This window comes from Sturnus vulgaris, chromosome 14 (genome assembly GCF_052056855.1).
Source record: "Sturnus vulgaris isolate bStuVul1 chromosome 14, bStuVul1.hap1, whole genome shotgun sequence".
Lineage (NCBI taxonomy): Eukaryota > Metazoa > Chordata > Aves > Passeriformes > Sturnidae > Sturnus > Sturnus vulgaris.
The window spans coordinates 11,765,963-11,788,521 of record NC_142256.1 but is presented as its reverse complement, the minus strand read 5'-3'; the positions used below and the strand labels follow the sequence as shown (position 1 = coordinate 11,788,521).

General features: G+C 39.3%; 1 protein-coding gene across 4 annotated transcripts in view; it reads left to right on the top strand.

Annotated features, from left to right (window-relative positions):
- Window positions 1-22,559, top strand: part of LOC106859894 (integrator complex subunit 6-like) — a 39,828-nt gene that overhangs the window by 14,418 nt on the left and 2,851 nt on the right. For 3 of the 4 annotated variants that reach the window (XR_015806739.1, XR_015806738.1, XM_014887460.2), the window contains exons 3-16: window positions 3,970-4,119; window positions 4,546-4,635; window positions 4,953-5,136; window positions 5,939-6,067; window positions 7,883-8,046; window positions 9,126-9,278; window positions 10,856-10,988; window positions 16,790-16,884; window positions 17,643-17,753; window positions 19,405-19,620; window positions 20,098-20,221; window positions 20,784-20,926; window positions 21,256-21,487; window positions 22,104-22,496. Coding sequence is in view for 2 of the 4 variants with exons in the window: in XM_014887460.2 (XP_014742946.2) it covers window positions 3,970-4,119; window positions 4,546-4,635; window positions 4,953-5,136; window positions 5,939-6,067; window positions 7,883-8,046; window positions 9,126-9,278; window positions 10,856-10,988; window positions 16,790-16,884; window positions 17,643-17,753; window positions 19,405-19,620; window positions 20,098-20,221; window positions 20,784-20,926; window positions 21,256-21,487; window positions 22,104-22,496 (2,317 nt within the window). In the remaining 2 variants the exon portion in view is untranslated. The remainder of the gene's footprint in view (window positions 1-3,969; window positions 4,120-4,545; window positions 4,636-4,952; window positions 5,137-5,938; window positions 6,068-7,882; window positions 8,047-9,125; window positions 9,279-10,855; window positions 10,989-16,789; window positions 16,885-17,642; window positions 17,754-19,404; window positions 19,621-20,097; window positions 20,222-20,783; window positions 20,927-21,255; window positions 21,488-22,103; window positions 22,497-22,559) is intronic. The other variant, XM_014887469.2, reaches the window with a different exon arrangement.

Sequence of the window (22,559 nt, the reverse complement as noted above, 5' to 3'; positions counted from 1 at the left end):
CCTTTGGCACTGCCCCTTTTTTCTACCAGCTGACTGAACTATACCAAAAACTAGTTGTAAAGAATAAAAGAAAAAAAGCACAGCGCCAATCAAAGCCAGAACAGACCAACAATGAACCAGTAAAAAAACTACATTAAGACCTTGTAACTTGACAGATAAGCCAGTGTAGCTGAGATTTCAAGATCTCTGTGTTACAGGTATTAAAAGCTTGGTACTGTTTTACTTGTACATCAATATTGCTCCCTTTTATGTGATAAAGGTGAGGTGGAGTGGTTTGGTTTTGTTTTTTGACTCTCACTACAGTATATTATAAGATTTTTCTTTCTAGTGTCTTGCAACTAAAATCTTCTGTTTCTCCAAAGTCTTGAAGGTCTTTTTAAGCTACTGACTCTGACAAGATCTTCATTTGCTGTTCACCTCTGTTCCTTTGATGTTCAGTTAGTCCTGATTCTTCTTGGTCTAAGTAAGGCCTCTTTTTCTTCACTGGATTTTTCACCTTGGTGTTTGAATTCTCCTTAATCCTGGCCTTTCTTCTGCTGTAATAAGCTGTTTTGACCTTACCTGCTTCTTGAAGCAGCTGAAATACTTCTCTATCTGTGTGGTGGAATATAGAGCAGGCCATGGATTTGTCTGAAAACCAAGTCACCAGAGAAAAATGTTTCTTTTTAAGTATGTTATTTCTTGTCAGCATGACTTGCTCCCAAAGGCTGAAGCCAGGAGCTGGAAGGTGGTGTGATGTTTCCAAATCTCTGGGTGGTTGTAGGATGGTATCCAGAGCTTGCAAAAGGCCAAATGACAGAGCATTTTTGCCTGTTGTTGGCATAAGCAAAGAGGGTGAGATTTTTGATTTCAGTACTTATTTTTTTGTAGCTGTCTTTGAAAGTCTTTTGGTATGTGTTTAGAGCCTGAAATTATTTGTTCATATAAATTATCAAAGGAAAGGCCAGTAATATACCGGCAAGGTAAAGGCTGCTCAGATTGCTATTAATAAATTCTGGGCATAAAAGTGACTAAGTTGGAATGTAATATTGAAGATTAGAAGAAACTACTCTCACTGTTCAAATTGGTTCATAAACAACTGGAATAACTAATATTCAGTTCTGGCTTCTTAGTTACTAACCTGTAGAGGATACATAATTTTGTGGAATGTATTTGTGTTTGGTCCTTTAAGGTTGTGGGGTTTTGGTTGGGATTGTTTTGCTTTTTAGTGTTTCTCCTGGCAAGTAGAGCCAGTGGTTTTGTTTGGATTTTTTTTTTTTTTGTGTATGTGTGTGGTTTTTTGTTTGTTTTTGTGAGTTTTTTGTAAGCAGCTTTAGTGGCAGTATTTTGAATTTAGGAAGGATTATTATTTAATCACTTTAACATGAATTCATTGTGCATCTGCTTGGTGTTGGGTACTTGACTCTGTTCTGCCCAAAGAATGTTCCTACTGTATATATGGAAAGGAGAATGTACAGACTTCTTAGGGGCTGGAGTTTCTGTCCCTGAAATACATTTCATTATATACACTGGCTTGAGTCTTTCTGGAGAAAAACATTTTAAAGAAACAGACCTTCTTGTCATTGATTCAAGTGCTTTTGATTCAAGAATCTTTTTGAGGATAAGGTAGAGAATGCAGTACATTAACTAATCAGATTTTTATTTAGACCTGGTTATGGAAATCTTGTATTTGCTGCTCTTGTTTTCATTATGAGAAGTTCTTCCATTTTACTCTGTTTATTTCAAAGGTACAGTTCTCCTTGGCTTTATCTTTAAAGATCCTGTGAGAGCTGTAAGATGAAAAATAGTTTTCTTGGACAGCCAGCCTATGGTGATCAGCTGCTCCTTGTACCTTCAGCTTTCCTACTTCTGCCTGGGGAAATGGTACATGTTTTATTTTGCAGGCAGTTGACCACACTGCAGCAAGATCAAACAGAGAGCTGGAAGCTGAGCAAACATTTTCACAACGGGAAAATAGCAGAATCTCCAAATATCAGTGAAGACTCTTACTGTTTATTTTATAAAGAATACTCTTATATTCATTGGAGTTCAAATCAAGAAATGTAGACTGGGAATAGTGTTTCTTTTGTAAATGTTTTGTTCCCCCATGTGCTTTTGTAACAAATGGTCTTTGCTGGGGAACACCTTTTGAACTCCAGCCTGGCTGTTCCCAAGAACATTGATGGGTGTTTTTGCCAGAAAAAAGGGAGCAGTCTCCCCTATATTTATGGGTCCATAGAATTCAGACAAAACTATTTTGGTAACTGTTCACTTAAAATTGTTTAAGAGAAGCTTTGTTAGGAGAAGGCAAATCATCTTGTTGGGATTTGGTGCTATTTCACTCTGAAAAAAAAATACCATTAGCCAGGTCACTTTTACTCCAAAACAGTGAGCCTATGCTTGCACTTCATTTTTGTCTTGAGCTGACCACAAGTGTGGGAGGTTGCTCTGGCTCTGCTGATGAGATGCTTTATTTTAAGTTGTGGTTGTGTGTGAGTGTTGGTGATGTTTTACTGAGAATTACCTGTTTCTTTTGAGCTTCCAGGGCAGTTTAATCATAAAGGTGAACCAGTCTTGTTGAAAGTCTGTTCTTTCTTTGCCCCACTGCAGAGTTTTCTCTCTTGTATCCATTGCATTAATCTCAAGCTTGAAGAACTGGTTAAGGGAGCTAAGCAGAAAGCTTTTGTTGTATCGTCTTATGATAATTCTTCATTCTGAAAAGAAATGCACCCAGCTCAGGCTTGTCAACTCAACAGAAGTATTGATCATCACATGTGCTTTCTACTCAATTCTTACATTCTTTTACAGTTCTGAACATGTCTGTCCTAAGACCATTTACAGAGCCCTCAGTGTGTACTAAAGATTGGCAATGGGATAGAGCTGCTTAAAGAAGCACAGGAAAATCCTGTCCTCTCGTGTTCTTGCACAGCTTGGCACAGCCAGCAGGTGGTTGCTGCTGAACCCAGTGCACAGGGAGGAGAACCTGCTTCACCTGCAGGATGTGTTGCTCGGGGGTTGTCCCAGCAAAAGTCAGGCTGTCTGGAGTGATCCTGTCCATGTCTGAGTAGCTGGGATTCCTGGTGGAGCACGGGAATGTCTCTGCTGCCAGACCATAGCGAGCCTGGCTCAATAACTGCTTGCAGGAGTGCCTTGGAGAGTACGGTGTAATAGCAAGGCTGAGAGTTATGGGAATATCCAGCACTTCCAAGCTTTGGTTGTTTACCTGAGACATCTTTAAATCTTGTACCAATTCCCTGTGAGCTGGTCTTTTCTAAAATAGCCTCCCAACTGTGCAGCAAACCACTTTTAAGGGAAGGGTATGTGAGTCACACCTGTTGGGCCTGCTTACCAGCAGGTCCAGAGTGCTTGGTTGGACTGATCCATCCTCATCATTTGCTGTTCCTTTGATCCCTAAGCTTTGTCAGCAATAACTTTTTAAATACCTCCAAAATTTTAAGCTGTTACACTGAGACAGTAAACGGTGATTTAATTCTTACATAGGGTATTTGCAGCCACTCCTTTCTTTCCTTCCAGACTTAACTTATGGAAAAAAGGACAAAAAGAGAACAAATATATGGCAGAAGAAGCAGTGACATGCTGCTTTTATCTTGGTTTTACCTTTGCTGTTACTTTGGCAGCTGCATTTCTGATTTCATAATTTGTCAGTTTCTCCTAAAAAAAAAATTCACATGCTAAATCCAAATACTTCTATTAACAGCATCACCTCTACAACAATTTTCATGATAATGCAAAGTTTTTCCAGTGCTTGACAGTGTGTATGTTTCTTGAGTCTCCCATTGTAGGTGTAACCATGTTTCACATCAAGTTGTGCATACCTGGATTAGGTGTGTGCAGCATGTAAATGGTGCAGTGCATCCGTTAATCAGGAATATAATTAATTTTTGTTGGGAAGAGAGATAAATGCCAACTTGCAGTTGATTGCAGTTTGCTGCTAGAATAACTAATAAGCTTTTTTGTTTTATGTAACAGGCTGGATGGAAGGAAAACCATGCAACATTCATGAATGAACTGAAAAATCTTCAGGCTTCAGGACTAACAACCCTTGGTCAGGCACTCAGGTCATCGTTTGACTTGTTAAATCTCAATAGATTAGTGTCTGGAATAGACAATTATGGACAGGTAACAAATTTATTTATAGTCTTCTGGCTTTTATATTTCTATATTTTTTTAAATTATAGTTGGTGAGGGATTTTGGTGGTTCAAGTTTGTTTTTGCATTTAATTTTTTTTTTAATGTTGTATAGCTCTGTGTAAGAGCTTGAACTGGGAACTCTTTTTTTCTTATTATGGCTACTGAAAAGACCCTGGAATATGCTAGCACTTTTTTCCTTACTGAAGTACAAAGAGGCAGAGAAATGCCCCATCTGCAGTCACACAGAAGTCGCCCATTTTGTGTAGTTCTGTGTGGTTCCACACTTATTAAAAAAATTACAGGATAATTTTGGAAGATTGCTTATCTTATTGTTTATTTTATAGTGACAAAAATACAAGCCTCTAAGCCTGTATGTTAAGGCTGCTCTTGCCATTGTTGTGCTTTTGTCTGTAGGGAAGGAATCCATTCTTTTTGGAGCCATCTATTTTGATTACCATCACAGACGGAAACAAACTGACAAATACAGCTGGAGTCCAAGAGGAGGTAAACTTGCATTAAGTTCTTTCAAGTTATGATTGTGCAAGTTGTTGCTATGCTGAGATGAATATTAATAGGTTTTTTTTCCTGCTAATTGTACTTCTTCATCGTTGACCTGTTTTTATAGAGAATAGAGCCAGCTATCTTGTCACTGCCCAGCCCCTAAATTCATAGTCTGTAAGTGTTTTGAGATGAGAACTTCAGATAAATTAGTGGGTTGGAGAGAAACGGGGTCCTTTACAGATAAATGAATGAATTTGGATATGATGTTTTTAGCTGGTTTGTCAAATACTGGAAAATGTTCTTAAATCTTTTTTTACCAGCTTCATCTTCCGTTGAATTCTCCTTTGCCTGGAAGTGAACTAACCAAAGAACCATTCCGTTGGGATCAAAGGCTGTTTGCTCTGGTGCTGCGTTTGCCAGGAGCTGCATCTGCTGAACCAGAGCAGCTTGGGAGTGTGCCTACTGATGAGTCTGCTATCACACAGATGTGTGAGGTTACAGGAGGTAACTGGATGCTTTTTTGCTTTGCTTCATATTTAGCATTTGCCTTGAAATATTTCTTTTCCTTTAATTCACCTTCACCTCTTCCTCTTTTCTCTGAATTGCTCTGTGTCCATATGAATCCGTGTGGTGCATTCTTGGATTCCAGTAGCACAGCAGAACTTATTCCTATTTCAGATCTAAATGTGAGAGCATTTTCTAAATGCAGTAGGAGGTTTTGGAAAATTTCTTTGGTTATTCTGGAGGTTGGCTTTGCTCATCATGAGGGTTTTTTAATTTTTTTTTTAATTTAATTGTTGGATTGGGCAGGACTGCTATTAGTAAGATGTTAATTCTGCTGCAGGGCTGATAAGCTAAATTTAATCTTTAAAAAATTAATTCTGGAGCCTATTGCTTGATATGTTGATTAGAATTTTTTTTTTAATTGGTGCTTGGAGAAGTTGTTGTGTGGGAGGAGGAGGTTTGAGTAGACAAAAGCAGATAGATTACATAGTCTTGGTGAAATCAGGCCTTCCTAAGGGCCTCTATAAACTTGGCCTTGGTCCAGCCTGATGAAGCCTTAATGACCTCTTTTTAGTAACAAGTAAAATCTCAGCAGGTTGTGGGGTTTTGGTGCTTTTTCTTGGTTGTACTGCATTTGCAAAGTACTTTGCCTTTTACATAAATTTGTACAGAGCTTGTTGCTGTTATTTTGGATAAAATTGCAGGCTTTGGCAGTGTGACTTAGGTAATAAAACATCTTCCTTAAGTAAGATTATTCAGAATTTGCTTTTCTGTTTCCCCATGTAATTTCTCTCTTGCATAGGTCGTTCGTACTGTGTTCGGACACAAAGAATGTTGAATCAATGTTTAGAATCTTTAGTTCAAAAAGTCCAAAGTGGAGTCGTTATTAACTTTGAGAAGTCAGGACCAGACCCAGCTCCTATTGGAGAAGGTACAGTGATTGTTGGGTTTTTTTCCCTGCTTTCTAATGTTTAAGACAAAATGTTTTGTTTGTATATAAGTATCCTTAAGTGTCTTCCATGTCCTTCCTGCTACTTTTCCCTGTAGTGTACAGGATGCATCTTCTACAAGTGTTAGTTTGATCCTTGCTAAGTTAAATGATGCTATATGTCTGCACATGCTTGTATGGATCATCTACTGCTGGCTGGCTCTATGTCACTCCTTTTATGTCTTTTTGGATGGCTGAGGAAAGTGAATGTTTGCAGGAAGCATTTAAGTTTGAATTATGGTGTTGTCAAGACTGTACTTAAAATAATTAAATCTAGCAGTAGTGTGTTTAAACACTTAAACATCTCTAAAGCAATCTCAATGCTTAATTTTCTGTACATTTTCATTCTGCTAATTGATCACAGAAAAGTAAGTTTTAGGTGAATGGTGTTAGCTGCGAGTGAAAAACTGCTAAAAACAAGGAATTACTTTGCTCTCTGAGAGTCAAGCACGTAAGAAGAAAGTGCACTCTAAATGTGAAGCAGGTCTTCAGATTTGCAGAAGTTCATGGCTTGAAGGAAGAGGAGAGGGCTGACCAGTTCCAGTTTAGGAAGTTAGGGTCCTGGAATATCAGAAAACATAATAGCTGTTAGCATCACCTGAACATTCTAGCAAAGTCAGCTTTCTTCCTGCTTTCATTTTGGAATCAGCTTTTTCTGTATTTTTTTTTTCCTTTTGCTTATTTAAAGAAAGCTTTCCTATAATGGTGTGCTGGACAGCACAGCAACAAATTCCCATATCTCTGGTGGCCCAAATGTTCTCTCCTATGTGGCAAAACAACTGGTGAAATTTGGGAGGGGTTTTTTGTTTACTTCATTTTTGTCACATTTGAATGGTGATGGACTGTGGATATGAATGTATAAAAACGTCAAGACTTTTCTCTGTGGGAATTGAGGAAGTCCTAAACTAGAGAGAAATACAATAGGATTTACTCAAGCTGTAAAAATCAGTGTTTTTATAATGCAGAGAAACCAAACTGATGTGTCACTGAAACATGGCTTCCACAGTATTACTGGCCAATTCTCTACAGTAAGGAAAAATAGTAATGTAAAATCTTTATGGAGCAGGGAAGATTGGTTAAGTGGGTGATCTCTGCTGTGCTGTTTGCTTTGAAGAGCAGTCTTTGAAAACTAGAACAGATGAGTTCTTTGTCCTCAGTGTGCAGGGGTGTCTGTGCTGGTGGACTGGCAGAGAACACTGGCCTTTGCAGCAGGCGGTGGGGTTTTTAAGTGATCTGTGAATTGTTGTAATTAAAAATGTGGCAAAAGCTGCTTCCTGCAAGATGGATCCAACTTCTCCAAGAAACTTTGCTCTTCTTTGAGTTTCCACTAGTGGCAGCATGAGTCAGTGAGCGATGCAGCCCATGTAGAAATTAAAATACCAATTCTCAGCCTTTCCAGGTGCAGCAGAACCAGCAGCAGTAGCTTGGTGCTGCCTGTGGGAGCTCAGACTCTGAGCTTAAGCAAATACATTTTCCATAACACGTGAGAATGCCTCGCTGCACTCACTGTGTAATGGCTGTGCCACAGGAGCAGAAGGGAGATCAGGGCAAATACTGTAATTTTCTCAGATGATTCTGTGATACACCTGGATGCATAGGTTATTTCAGTCTCTGATGTAAAGATCTGTATGTCGTTGGAACAAGAGTAATGAAATGCCTTACTGGCTGCTAAATACAGAAATGTTGCTAGCAGACAAATGCATGCATGTAGCTTTTCATTTTCTTTTTGTTTGTTATTTTGCTTTGTTTAAATTTTAGATGGACTTGTTGATTCATCCAGGCCCATCAATTCATTTGCTTCTCAGCCGTGGCATAGTTGTCATAAACTCATTTATGTACGGCCTAACCCTAAAACGGGTGTTCCTGTGGGGCATTGGCCAATCCCAGAATCTTTTTGGCCTGATCAGAATTCACCAACACTGGTAAGTAAAATAAGAACTGAAAAAAGGATTCTACACTAATAGTTAAACAGACTGAAAATAGATAATGGATAGAGTAGTTTTTACTTTCTCTATTTATAATATGATGTGACTTTGTTTGAAAAGGTTAAAATTGTTTTTAACAGAGTAGTGTAGTCTAATGTGGATACTGTAACCTGTGACATTTCTTGTATCCAGAAAGTTCACTTCTGTGTATATGGTTAATTTGCTGAATGGTTTATAAAGATTATAAAAATGAACTGTAAGTTACTTTATGTACCACAAATCATAGTAAGCCTATAAAATTTTAATCAAAGCTTTATAAAATTCATTTACATGGAAAAAAGAGTATTTGTTTTTGAAAGAAGATCAACAATGGGTCTTTTTCCTTAGTATTACTTTATGTGTGGACTCTTCTTTCACTAGTAGGAAAAATTAAAACTGAAACAGAAGAGCTACTCTCTGCAGAAAATGAGGAGAAAACAGTATTAATTTCTCCTTTTCTTACTGAAATTATGATGCATTTAGCATGCCTTACAAGCCTTTCTAAACATCTCTCATTTTGTTAGGCATGTTCTGTTCCTGCACTTTGCAAGTGCACAAGGTCCTGTCTGTCCAATCCCCTTGCTCCCACCTCCTGATTAAAGAGGGAAGAAAAGACAGATTTGTAGAGAATTCTTTGAGAGATTCTTTGTGAATTGAATGCCATCTCACATCTGTTTTTCTGTGAACGTCAAACTGGGAAGAAGAGTTGAAGTTTCCTTTAAACCTGTCTGTATTGTTGTAGCTTGATTGACATGAAGGCTTCTAATATAAAGATAAATAGTGGCATATTAACCACGTTTTTCTCTTGGTGGGAAGAATGTATCAGTGTGTGAGCATTTTTTTGCAGTTGGAGAAGTATTTAGTTAATCTATATTCTGTTATGGGAGCTTGTATTTTATTCTCTTTGAAGGAATATTATGGAAACTGAGTGTTTTAAGACTTATAGGATGGTGAAATACCTGCTTATGGATGTTTTTAAGAGAATTGGTCTGTTTACCATAAATACGTGAAAACTGACACCTTTTCCCTCCTTTCAGCCTCCACGCACAGCTCACCCCGTGGTGAGGTTCTCCTGTGTGGATTGTGAGCCCATGGTCATAGACAAGCTTCCTTTTGACAAGTATGAGCTGGAGCCTTCACCCCTCACCCAGTACATCTTGGAACGAAAGTCTCCCCATACCTGCTGGCAGGTACTTGCCCTTTATTTGGTTCTAGAAATGTAATGGGTAATCTGAGCTACTTCAGTTTTTGCAAGCCTGGAGAATTGGGGTCTAGTTCAAACTCTGCACCAGAAGAGAAGAAACATGTCAAGGTTTTACTTACCTCCTTTCTAAGAGAATTATCAGGAGTCAGAATTGAGTGTTCCCTCCCCAGACCTTGTAATCTCATTTAATTCTCTTTCTAGGTCCATCTCATTTTGCTAAGAAATATGCCCCCCAGGTTCCATTTTTGGCTAAATTGAAATTCTCTGCAGGCTTCCATTTGCTTACAGGGAAAATCCAGCACTAGTTTCCATCATGTTACCTAATGAACAGCTGTAAATCATTTTCACTAGATGGTTGAAGCTGCTGATGGGAATTGAATGGAAGCTGTTGATCCTGTTGACAAGATTGGCCTTGAAGAGGTCGAAGTTCTGTTGCTGAAATCCTTTGTCACATGCTCCTTTTGTAATTTTTTAATAAGTTTCTGTGTCCTGTGTAAAATCAGGCTCCCTTCTTGGTGATGTTCTTTTAAATATTAGCCTAATGTGTACACCAGGTGTATGCTTAGAATGATACTTTAGCTGGAAAGGTGAATTTGGAGGTGTCTCTGTTTTTGTATCCATAATAAATACTACAACTTAGTTGAAAATACAACATTTCTATTTAGAAGAAAAACTAAAGTTATTTTTAAAAACTAATTTCGGAAATGTCCTTTAAACATTCATAGGTACATTATTTGCCTGAGTTACTAAAATTACTCTGTTGTTTTTCAAAAACTGCTTTTCTTTTCCCAGCTACACATCAGACCCTTACAAATCAGAGAAATAGACTCATTGTCATAGAAACCATGTAAGAAACCCAGTTCCTTATGCCCTGAAAAAACAGAGGAAAACCACTTGCAATTTGCTGCAAGGTTTATTTTTTTCTAGGAAAACTATTTTTGACTAAGATGTGGGTTATTTTGCTTGCTTCAGTCAAGAACATCTACCATTTTTATCCTGTTGAAATATTGTTTACATGTATTGCTTTTCAGGGTTAAGACCCTCATACATGTGCGCTTAGAAAAATAAAGTCAATTATAAGAATGTTGGCACTGGGCATAATTAAGAAATTTTTTGAGTGTTTTTTTGTTTTGTTTAATTTCTATGCTTAAAAAAATTTTGCATTTCTTTTTATCAGTGTTGTAAATATTAGCTGTGCTATTTTTGGGTCAGAAGACTAATTTCATATAGCTTATTTGTTTGACATTCCTTCAACAGATGTCCCCTAACCTACTTTGAATAATTTCAAAAACTCTTCAGGGCATCACTTCACAGTAGTTTCACTAAAGTAGTAAAGATAACTCTGTGAAGAGCATTTCCACATTTACTGGGTGTGCACTAAATGTTTTGTGACTGAGGAATGTGAGTCCATACTCACCCTGGTGTGTTCAGATTTATCTGTGCTTGATAATTTACTGTCTTAATGCAGTTGGATTCAGATTGATTTGAATTTTTAAATACCCCATGTTTAATATTCTTCATGTTCTTCATTCTAATACAGTGATTTTTCTTATTCTTTGTCAGGTGTTTGTGAGTAGCAGTGGAAAATACAGCGAACTTGGCCACCCGTTTGGGTATTTAAAAGCAAGCACTACTTTAACCTGTGTAAACCTCTTTGTGATGCCTTACAACTACCCTGTTTTACTTCCATTGTTAGGTAGGTAACACATCTGCACTGAACTGCCAGTGCAGCTGCTTCAGAGTAAAAGCAAAACAATAATGGTTGGTGTTCTGCCTTAGTTTGAGACATTATAAAATAATGGAGATCAGAGAGTAGAGAATGTTGCAAACTCTTTTAACGTACTTTGGGAGGAGAGGATTTTCATACCCCCTCTCCCTTTTTTTCTCTCCAGCAGAGGAGGAGAGCTACCTGCTTCCAGTGCATGTTTGATGCTGTTCACCTCCTAGACACGTAGCCTCTTCCTTAACCTGGAGTAAGCTTCAACCTCCATTCTTTTCCCTCATTTAGGGTGTGGTGTATCCAGGTTTTGCAGTTGCTCTTGTAGCAGCTTATTTTTTACAGGAAGATGAGATGCAGTGTTTGTCACGGGTGTTGGGAAGAGGGAATTCCCTAATGCAGTTTAGAGCAGTAAAAAGGAATTGAGCAGTGAAACAGTCTGCATTTCTTTCCTGCCCAAAGGACCAGGTTTTGCTTTTGTTTTTTTTTACTCCCACAATGAAATTACTTTGTAAGGAAAGATGATATAAAAAGGTGCTGTGTGAGTAACTGCCACAGTAATTGTGGTTGGTAGGGATCTGACATAAAGGTAATGGCAGAGGAGTTTCCAGGGTGCCACTAACCCTTTCAGTTGCAGATGCTGTAAGGCTTTTTTGTTCTAGTTTTTGTGGGTGTGTTTAGTGATACAGAAGAACAGTGACCAAGAGAATTGCGTCTTACTCTCTTACACAGGATTTTTCTATTTTTTCTAGGAAAAAAAGATCAGAACATAATTCAGGAATGCTTTTTCATAATCCTGGTCATAACCAAAAAAGAAGAAACTTGTGCTTGCTGATAATGTGTCTTTTATAGTTATCGATGTAGCCTGATGATTGTCCCAGAGTGTGCAAGGAGGATGAGAGTTTCAGTGACTTTGTGGTTCCTGAAATACTGCAGCAGATCCACTAGCTGAAAAGCCATCACTGATCCTAAATTAACTTCCCTGTTCATTTTGATGTTGACATTTGCAGTTCTGTGTCTTCCCTGGCAGCTCTTGTCTTCCCCCTGCCTTTTTTTTGCAGGGGTGTAAAGCTCTTCCTTTTCTTTGAGGAAAGGCACTTTGCAGTGTGTGTAGTGCTATTCTGCAGTTTACTCACCTGGTTATCCATTTCTTACATTTCTGAAGGCTCTTCAAAGGAAAATGCAGAGCTTCCACATTGTCTGAGTTGTAAAGTGGATGTTTTTCTTGAGGGCACGAATCCCATGCATTCCATATTGTTCATACAAACACACACAGTGTCACCTTCAGATCTCCTTCCAGGACTTGATTTATCCTTGGTCTCTAAGGCATGGTAGAATTAAGTTCTGTGGAACATACCTTCAACACAAAAGTAGATCTGGGCACTTATCTACTTAGCAGTAAGGAAAATGAGTGAGATCATAAGCAGCATGCCTGGTAAATTATTTGTGGATGTTTTTAGCAATACTGGCTCTGTAGGTAGGTAGGAACTGTTTTTCTTCATACGTGCTGGTAGTGGATACTGATGGTTCAGCAGAGGACTGATTTGAGTGTGTAAAACCAAATTTTCGTTACTGTCACCCAGATTTAAAAGGATGTGGGAACCGCTCCATTCAGCCACTACCTCCCATATTGGTGCATCAGTGTGATTCTAGTGGCTCCTGCCCTACTGGTAGAATATTGTGTTGAAGGACTGGTTGGGACAGTACCATGGATAATCTACCTCTGTTCCTTCTGGTGACTTTCAAAGACAAAACCACTTTAAAACTGTGTATTTGTACTGTATTATCGAATGTATTCAACCTTATAAGCGGATAGTAAGATGCTTAAGGATTTTTTTGCTTACATTTTTGTTTTCCTCCTACATTCCTGAGCAGGCAAAGTTTTAATTCTCTTTTTGAAAAACAGTGTAAGACAGCCCTAAAAACAGGTAAGATAGGTAGGCATGAGACAGCTTGCAAGTGATACTCAAACAAACTAAAACAAGTTGTAATGGTCCATGGCTGAAGGAGGTAAATGGTATCACATCCTATAGCTTTGGTGATTTTATGCCTTGGTTTCTGCAAGAATGGATTTGGGAATGCTGTAGTTTCTCCTGTCTTTTAACTTACCGAGCTTGCATTCAGAAGCTTTGTAAGGGAAAGGAGCCCATTAATAGGACTTGATAAAACAGTGAGGCTAATGGACTCGTGTGTTAATGGACTCATGCTGTGTATTTGGTTGGCTGACAAAAACACTGGCCTCTGGTCCATTTCCAGCAGTGATGGATAATGTGGGATGAGCAGCTCCAGTTTTCTTTCAGAAAGCTAGAGAGAAATCCTGACTACCTTGGTGGTGGTTTGCTCCCAGAACTGAGGAGGTGGAGTGCAGTTCTTTGTGTTCAGTGGGAGGCTGCTGAAGGCAGAACTTTTCACAGGCAGATGCTGATGTGCTTCACTGCTGAATGCTTGGCCTACAGATGATAGAAATTTCCTCTTGAAGGATTGTTGCAAAGCTTTGGTACTTCGGGTGCTGTTCTGTTTAAAAACACTTGCATGGCCAAGTTCATGAAGCAGAAGTTGAAGGAGGAGTTTTAGGGAAAGCTAAGTAAGGATGAGGTATATTTCTAAATGCTTCTGCCTTGCCTGAGATGTTTCCTTGGCTCCTTTTAGCTGCATGGGTGGGAGAGCAAGCACTGCTGGGCAGTAGGAGTGATTGTTCATTGGGAGTGTCAGCAGAAGCAGCAGTGAAACAGCCATGCAGGAAATGCCTTGAGAAGGTGGCTAAATACCCTTTTTCTGTGGGTCTAAATATGCAACAGGATGAGCATTTAGAAAATGGCTGCCTGTGAAGGACTGCAGCATGGACAGTTTCCTTTGATGCTTTTGCAGGCTCTATCAGAGAATCTACAAGTGATGATCTTATGTTTTGGAAACTAAGGGCTGTGTTCTCACCGGTGTGAGCACAGCATACTGTGGCACTGGGAGGGATAGCCAAATACATTTTGATACCTTTTGTATCACTGGGGAAACAGTGACACAATGCCTTTCTTAGGTAGTGATGCTGTTTTCCATTGCAGTGCCTTATTTTTGGCTAGATGGTTTGTTTGCAGGGAAGGTTACTGTATTCTGTGAATGTAAAATCATGAATCTACTACCTAGAACAGAGGAGTGTCTCTATTACTGCATAATTAGGAGAATTACAGGAGTCAACAGGGAATGATGGTGTACTTGCTCAGGTGGAATTTAATGTGAGTGGTGATTTAAAAAACAAGTTTTAAGTTATACTTTGGGTTACATGGTGCATGAACTGTTGTAATTTAGGCTCCAGCTGAACTACTTAAATTACCTGATGACTCTCCTCTCTCATGCTCTCTTTTTTTAACTGCTCACTGATCTTAAAAGGTGAATCCAGCCCCTTTCTATAGTACTGAGTGTTAAAAGTGTGTATTGTTGTCCTGTTTGTCACAATTTGGTTGTTTTATACATTTATCTGAAGTGGATAAAGACTTTGCAATACAGTTTTAGTTAACTGGTCTGTGTGGTTTTACCTGCTCCCTTGCGTTGTTGCAGCTTGCAGCCTGTTCCTGATGGTTTTTAATACCAAATTATACAGTGCTTTTAACTCCCTTGGAGTTCAGAAGCAAAAAGAATTCTGCATTAAGTGGACTATACAGAAATTAGTATGTGCAAATAATTAGGTAGAAGTAAAACTAAATTATGTAAGGATTTTTTTCAATACTTCTTGATTTTTAGCTGCGAAAGTTTGGAGTTTAATCTTTGGAAGACATAGTTAACTGGATTATTGTTAGTTTGCTTATTTGTATAAATCATCATGTGCAGCCCAGGGCACAGGGGAAAAAGTGCCTTTCAAGTGCCTGTGTTGCAATCTGCTGAAGTGTGTGTCTCAAACTCTGGAGGTAGAGTCAGGTAAGATGTTGATGGTGAATTTCTCTTTGAAACTTGTGGCTGTGTTTACCACCCTTTTGAGAGGGTGGCAGTTCCTGCAGTGAGTTTGTGCTGTGAGAAGACTCTGATTTTAAAAAGCTGAAGCTCTGCATAGGTCTGAGAATTTTTTCCTAGAATAGCAGAGATCAGAGAGGTGTTTTTTCATTTGATGTCTGGGAGTAGAACTGTGCTGTGGATTGGGACCCCATCTGGATGAGCTGAGAGTGGCTGTGCCATGTCACAGTGCCTGTGTGCTCTTTCTGGTACAGCCTCACAGTGCAGCAAGTGAGACACTGATGAAGTCCTGATAAGAGGTTTAAGGGGTAAGCTGTACTCAACCAATTCATAGACTGTAAAAATATTAGGACATACTATAATACTGAACATCTTGCTTTTTAAGTTTTTTTGTTGTTGTTGTTGAATGTTGAGAGGAGTGTAGTTTAACTTGCATTTTGCTGCAAAAAGGTAATAGGTCTATGAGATAAGAATGGACGTTACTTTATATTTGCCATATGTCATGATATCATCCCAGGTGTTTCTGGATAATAGTGCTAAGCTTGAAGTATATTGAGATTTCACATGGAATTTTAATTTGTCCTCTCCAACTCCAGCCCATCTTCTTCAGGCCAGGGAAGAGAAGAAGTAGCATCTGTACTTTGGTTTTTATATGTAATCCAGAATTCATTTAGATTGGAAAATACCTGTAATTGAGTATGGTTTGTCTATGAGAACTTGGGAAGTAGTATCATAACATCTGTTCAATTTGTGCAGAGTACTATGCAAGTCAAATTTTCTTCTCGAATATGTCTTCCTGAAAACTCAATGTGGAGAAAACAATTTCCTTGCTGCATCTGTCTTTTGCACACCCTCTTCTGTGCATCTCTGTCTCCTGCAGCTCTCCCCAGTTAATTTTTGGACATCCCTTTCTCCAGACCTGCATATCCTTCCATTAGCCTCACTTTGCCAGCATGCCACTATCCTACTAAGAAGAACCTTTGTTTCAGTTGATAATTCATAATTGGAAATGGTAAATTGCAGGATGCTGTGTTGGGTGTAGAGGTCACAGTTCACAGTGTGCACAGCAAACAGGCCCACCCTTCACCTCGGCCATTCCTAAACAGCCAGGTACACACCTGGAGTGAGCAAAGTGCTTCTAAAACAGTACCCAAAGGAAAGAAACGTCTGGTTGCCCCTCTCTTAAAGGACAGCAGGTTTTGTAGCTGATTTCTGTCTCTTGTCTATACCTGTGGGAGACTTTGCTGCCCTGACACGAGGCAGGTGTTGTGGCTGGAGGTAACCCTTTGTCTGCCAGATACAGCTGCTGCTGATGGCAGCAAATCCAGCAAAGCTGGCCAGAAGGATTCCCTGATTTGACTTCTTTTATTCTTTCCCTTTGATACTGAAGAATATTTTTACTGGAGACCAGAATCCATCCTACATGTTGAACAGAAGAAAGCTGGTTTGAAAATGGAAATTGAACCAAATTAATGCTGTTTGATTTAATCAGATACAGGGACTCCCTGATGTGCAAGAGAGAGGCAAGGGAGGTGAAACTCTTTAACAGGTGGATCTGTTGTACTTTCCATGCTGCTGGTAGTGGTGTGCAGTGTTTAAGTCTGATGTACCTTGTAAGTTTGCTTGTAATGGGGACTTGCCCTGAATTGCCTACTGCAGCTAGGACTGGGGATTCCCAATCCTTCAAACCTCAGGTTAAGAGCAGTTTTTGGGGGGAAGCCCCATTGGGAGATGGGTGGGGGGCGAAAACGGGGGGAAAACTGGCAAGTATGATTTTGGATAAAGCTAAAGGTCTGGGACTGTATAAATGACACCTTCTTTTGTTGTTTTCCTTGTTGCAGATGACTTGTTTAAGGTTCACAAACTTAAGCCAAATCTGAAGTGGAGACAGGCTTTTGACAACTACTTAAAAACAATGCCTCCTTACTACTTACTGGTATGTTCCTCTTCTCATCTCATCCTCCGGGGTATAATGGCTGGTGTGACCAGAGTCCTTTGCATCATACCTCTTCCTAGTAAATTTTTTTTACATAATTATGATGGCATTTTAGGTAGTTAACATTCTGCCTTTCAGAGGTATGTAGCTTAGAGCAAACATTTTTAAGAATTTTAAAAAAATTGGTAGAAATACTGAGGAGTAGTACTAGGTATGTTAAGATATTAAGTGTTAATAAATTTGTTTTCTGATCATTAAATATTAAATTAATTTTGATCAAAAGTACTTCAGAACATTCAGAGAAGCCAAATTTGGCATTATTTTTGTAACTGGATAAGGAAAATGTAGATTAGGTTTTTTATTAATGTGGGTGAAGTGCTAGAACTTGGGAAGCTGATATTGACTGGGCCAAATAAAGGGTGGAGGGAGGCACTGTGTCACCTTTTACGTGTAGCTTGGACAATGCACCTCAATATGGACTTGCATCATCCCGGCTATTCTGGACCTGAGCCTTTGAGTGGAAATTGCCAGTGGCACCACACTGTGTGGTGTCATGGTGATGTGGCATAATGTCCTTTGTGAGCTAGTTAGACACCAAACTCATGTCACATGTTATCTGAATAGACTTGAATTTTAGTGGCCAAAAGTGGAAAAGCTAGAGCACTAATCTCTGTGCCTTAGCTTCCTATAATTGAGCTTATAAATTTCTTTTTTAAATACTTATTCTCTTACTATTGTGTATTTTGTTTTCCTTATAGCCATTAAAGAAAGCCCTAAGGATGATGGGAGCTCCAAATCTGATATCAGATAATTTAGATTGTGGACTTAGTTACAGTGTTATCTCTTACCTTAAAAAACTCAGCCAACAGGTAGTATTGATGAAACCTTTGCAATTAGAAGTGCGTTGATTATTTAGTTTGTGGTAATCTCATTATAAAGCAGTTAATCCCTGTGGGAGTTCATATGTGCAGCATATATTGTAATTGAAGATTGGTGAGCATTTCCACTGCAAATATGGATGAATCCAGTATGGTTCTGTAGCCAGTGATTGTGCCTTCTGTAAGTGATGGAGAGGAATGCAAATGAAACGTCTTCAGCTGTACTTAATCTGCTAGACTTTAAACTCCAAAGATAATCATTAATTGGTTTTATGGCTGCTCTTGCCATTGTTCTTCACAGCTGAAGTCAGAGGCTTGCTTTCAGTCTCATGTTTATTTCCATGTGTCCCTTGGCAATGTGTATTAAAAAAAAAAAAAGTGTTCTTGTCCTTGGGGAGTAAAATCACAGCTCAAGCTTTATATCTGAGCTTCCTGTTTCCTTCAGGTCAAAGTCTTTCTGTGTGTTAAGTGTGATCTGATGGGAAATAGTCCTACATATCTTTTTGCTAAGACTGCCATTCCAGGTGTAAGGGCCTGGAAGTTCTTCCTCCTTGGCATGAGAGGCTCCTAAAACAGCAATTCAATATCTAGAAGGCAGTGGGGAAGCAGTGCAGCCTTTAAAATTACAAAGAAAAAATCCTCCACCTTAAAGAATGCACAAAATACATCCCAGAGCCTCTGAATGACTGAGAATCTTCTAGATATAAAACTTCCTGTGGTATTTTGGTAATCTAATGATATGCAAATTCCTATGATTTATCTGCACTGTGGAGTTGGACTGACTCGAGATGGCTGCTGTGGCTCTCAGACGTTCTCAGCACATGGAACAGTTTGAATGTGTGGAATGCATTACAAACTCCTCTATAGGCGCAGGCAATTCCAGAATTCTGCTGTGCTCCTGCTGTCCTTAAATTCAGTTTCCCACAGATAATGAAGCAAACTCAGCAGAGGAGGAGATCTGGGGGAAGTGGCTTGCAATCACAGTGGGTTTTGGGGTTTTGGTTGGTTGGGTGTTTGTTTTTTTTCTTTGGAAATATTGCTAGTGGGTAAAAAAAACCTTAACTCTGAATACAGTTAGAGCTTAATACAGTAAAATTCTCTGTAGCTGTAATAAGAAATCTGTTCTAATTGGAGAAGTGATACGTTTTTAGAAATGTACTCATAAAGCAGATTTCTTTTGCAACTTTTCTCTCTTATATTGATACAAACATACAGGGCAAACCTTAGTTCATAGGTTACTTCAAAAATAAACTGAAATTATATTACTATATCTGAATAATACTGTTGTTTTAGATGCAACTTTATTGTAACCTAAGGCATCCTACCTTCCATTTTGTTTTTTCTTTCCCTTTAAAAATGGTTCTTCAGGGACACAAGAGAGTCAGAGTTGCAGCAAAATGCGGGATATTCACAGACCTCCTACTGGCATATAAATTTAGATACACTAGCTAAATATTTTTTCATATGCTAGCACATTAGGATTTCTTTATGCTTGAGATTTAACCTATGTAATCCAATATATCCCTGGGTAGGTAGTAGGGAACTAAATTTGTAATTTTATTCTGCTAATGTACTGTGTGTTTTGTACTGGAAATGTGCAATGCCTGCTGATTCTTTAACTCACGGTATGATTCCATTTTAGACAAAAATAGAATCGGAACGGATGATAGGTTCAGTGGGTAAGAAAGTTCCACAAGAAATTGGAATAAAAGTGAAAAATCACTCCAGTGGCCTCTCCTTGGTACACAGTAGGGATTTTAAACAACTGCTGCAAGGGATCACTGGGGAATCTCCTCTGAGACTGTCGGAAATGAATGTTAAAGAATTTGCTGGATTCCACATAGGACTTTTAAACAAGGTAAACAGCACTGTGATCTTGCATGACTAAGCAGTTAATCTCATCTGTTTTAAATGGATAACTTTTATGGACTTAGTGTAGAAGGAAGTACCTTCGCTGAACTGGGATGAGTACAGCATAGACATAGAGGGAGGAGAGCAAATGCAATTTTTTTTACTTGATTTTGGGATACTGTTTGAAAACCCCATGGTAGTAAATGAAAATTACTGTGTTTTAAGTGCCAGTCTCTGCAAAAGACAGCTATTGTTGTTCATCCATGAATTCATGTGCTTACTCTTAATGGAGCTGAAAGTGCTAATGCTGAATAAGGTCATGTTGGAAAGATAGCCATTGAGCTGCTTGTAGCCAGTTATGAAACTCTAAAGTTACTTAAGAATATTTTAAAAAAGTTAATGTTATTACAGTTCATAGTGGAATTTCTCCATGCATGAGAACTGATGAATTCACTGAAAGTTACTTATTTTGTTACAAAACTAGGATTTGAAGCCACAGGCATTTAGAAATGCATATGATATTCCCCGTCGCAGTCTTCTGGATCAGCTAACTAGAATGAGAACCAACCTTCTGAAAACACACAGGCTTATCTTGGGGCAGGATGAAGGTAAGGAGTCACAGTTCTTCATTCATAGTTTGAAGAGAATACAGCTATTTTTGTTGTTTCCTTAAGGCAGTGGTTTTTGTCCCTGGTGTGGGAGCAGAAGTGACCATTGCATCTCTTGCTGAGTCACACAATGTCCTTTTCTTGACTCTAAAGGGGAAGGAGGGAAATCTTTGCCTTCTGTAGTGCAAGATGTCATGCATGCTTTGGAATTTAAAAGTAAGTTTAATGGGAGAGCTTTCACATTCACCAGGGTTCAGTAGACATATGTTATAAAGTGGTGAGGGTTTAAGGCAAGACAGCAGCTCTTTGTTTTTTGTGAGGTACTAGTGGTCTAAAGATGCAGTTGTCAGCATAGAAATTAAACTTGCTTATTTGTTATTCTTCTGCCAATTAAGCTCAGTCCTTGCCAGGCTTATTTCACACAATTGTAGTCTTCAGCTCATCCTCTGTAGTCAAAAGAAATAATAAGTTCTAGTTCTTAAATGCTAACACTTGAAATTGAGGTGTGAAGGTTGTATTGCCTGAATTTTAGGACTAAATTAGGATCTCTTTTCTGTTGCAGACTGCCTTCATAGTGTTCCTGTTGCTCAGATGGGAAATTACCAGGAATACCTGAAAATGATGCCTTCCCCTCTTCGGGAAATTGACCCAGATCAACCAAAAAGACTCCATACATTTGGCAATCCATTTAAACAGGACAAGAAGGTAAGAGGGGCCTTTCTGCCTGCTGTGCCTTTATATTTAACGTGACTTGAAATAATTTATGAGTAGAATTTGTCCCCCACAACTACAATATATGGCTAACTTGTACAGCTTGTGGAAAGGAGGTATGTTTCCCATGTGGTCCAAGAGGAATGTGTATGGAATTGTGCAGGTTCACAGAGTGGCACTGGCTACACTGGGTGTCTGTTCTGAGAGCTGTCAAGTGTTTGAAAGCCACTTGAGTCTGAGCACAGAGGCACTCAACTCATCAGTGGATTGGTGAAACAGTTGCTGTTTTGTACCGATACTTAAATTACTTCTATTTTTTTCAGGGTATGATGATAGATGAAGCCGACGAGTTTGTGGCTGGGCCCCAGAACAAGATCAAGCGTCCCGGGGAGCCCAACACGCCGGCGTCGCTGAAGCGGCGGCGCAGCATGTCCCCCCTGCTGCGGCGCCCGCAGTCACCGCCCGTCGTCACCAACCACGTCGGTGGCAAGGGGCCACCCGCTGCTCCTGGCTCCCCCTCCTCCCCGAGCCTCAAGGGTGTCCCAGCAAATAAAGGTAGACTGAGCTGTGGTGCAGCACCTCGGGTGGATGGAGGATCTGGGGAGGAAGGGAAAAGGTTCTGCCAGCGTAGCGTGTCTGTGCTTCGCTGTTACGTAGGAGGGGGTTTCTTTTGTTGGTCTAGATAAACAGGCTGCTGCTACAGCTAATGAAATCTGAAATAAAAAAAACCTGTTTGGAGATCCTTTCTGTCTCAGATCAGATTTAGGAAGTATCTCAGATCACCTTTTAGTTTTCCTTTGTGTATTCTGTGGTGAAGAAGTAAGGTTAAGATACAGTTGTTTCATTTCCCACAAATAGGAATTTTCATACCTACCTGTTGCAGCAAGTGAAGTCAGAATAAAATTCCATTAGCTGGGTTTGAGGAAGAAAAGGAAGACATGAGTTTACTTAGAAGTCATGACATTGCCCTAGGAATACAGAGCATGGTGACTTCACAATAGTGATAGGAGGTGTAGCACTCCGAAGGGGAAGTACTCCTGTGGTTACATCCACAGTTGAATAAAAGTATCGGAGCGCTGTCAGATTGCTACACAGATGCAGAACTACTTCTGTTTGGTTCTTTTGATGCTACACTTATGCACCAGTAAGATACATATTTTTTCACTTGTAGATACCAGTAACAGTGTTGTCCAAGATGGCAATGGAGAGAAGAAAGCAGAAAATTGTCAGTCAATGGAGAAACAAATTGATGGCTTACCTGTGCAAATGGCTCCTGTGGTTCCAGCTGCTGTGGGAGAGGATGAGATGTTACCCAACGACTTAGACTCCTTACCTGTTGAATTCAATTGTTTGAGTGAAGATGGGCTGGATCATAAACCTGGTACCAACGCACTTGTTCGAGGGCCTCTGAATTACAGTGTGAGTGGAGATGATCAAAAGCGGGCCATGGAGTCTACTTCTGAATCTGTGCCAAATTCCTTTAAAATAACACCTACCATGTTGGAGGGAAGCAATGCTGACATCAAAATTAAAGTGATGAAAGAGGTTCGCAAACCTGGAAGAAGTAAGTTATTTGGGTTTCTTTGTTTTAGTAGTATATATTATATGTGGTGTGAGAGAGAAGACT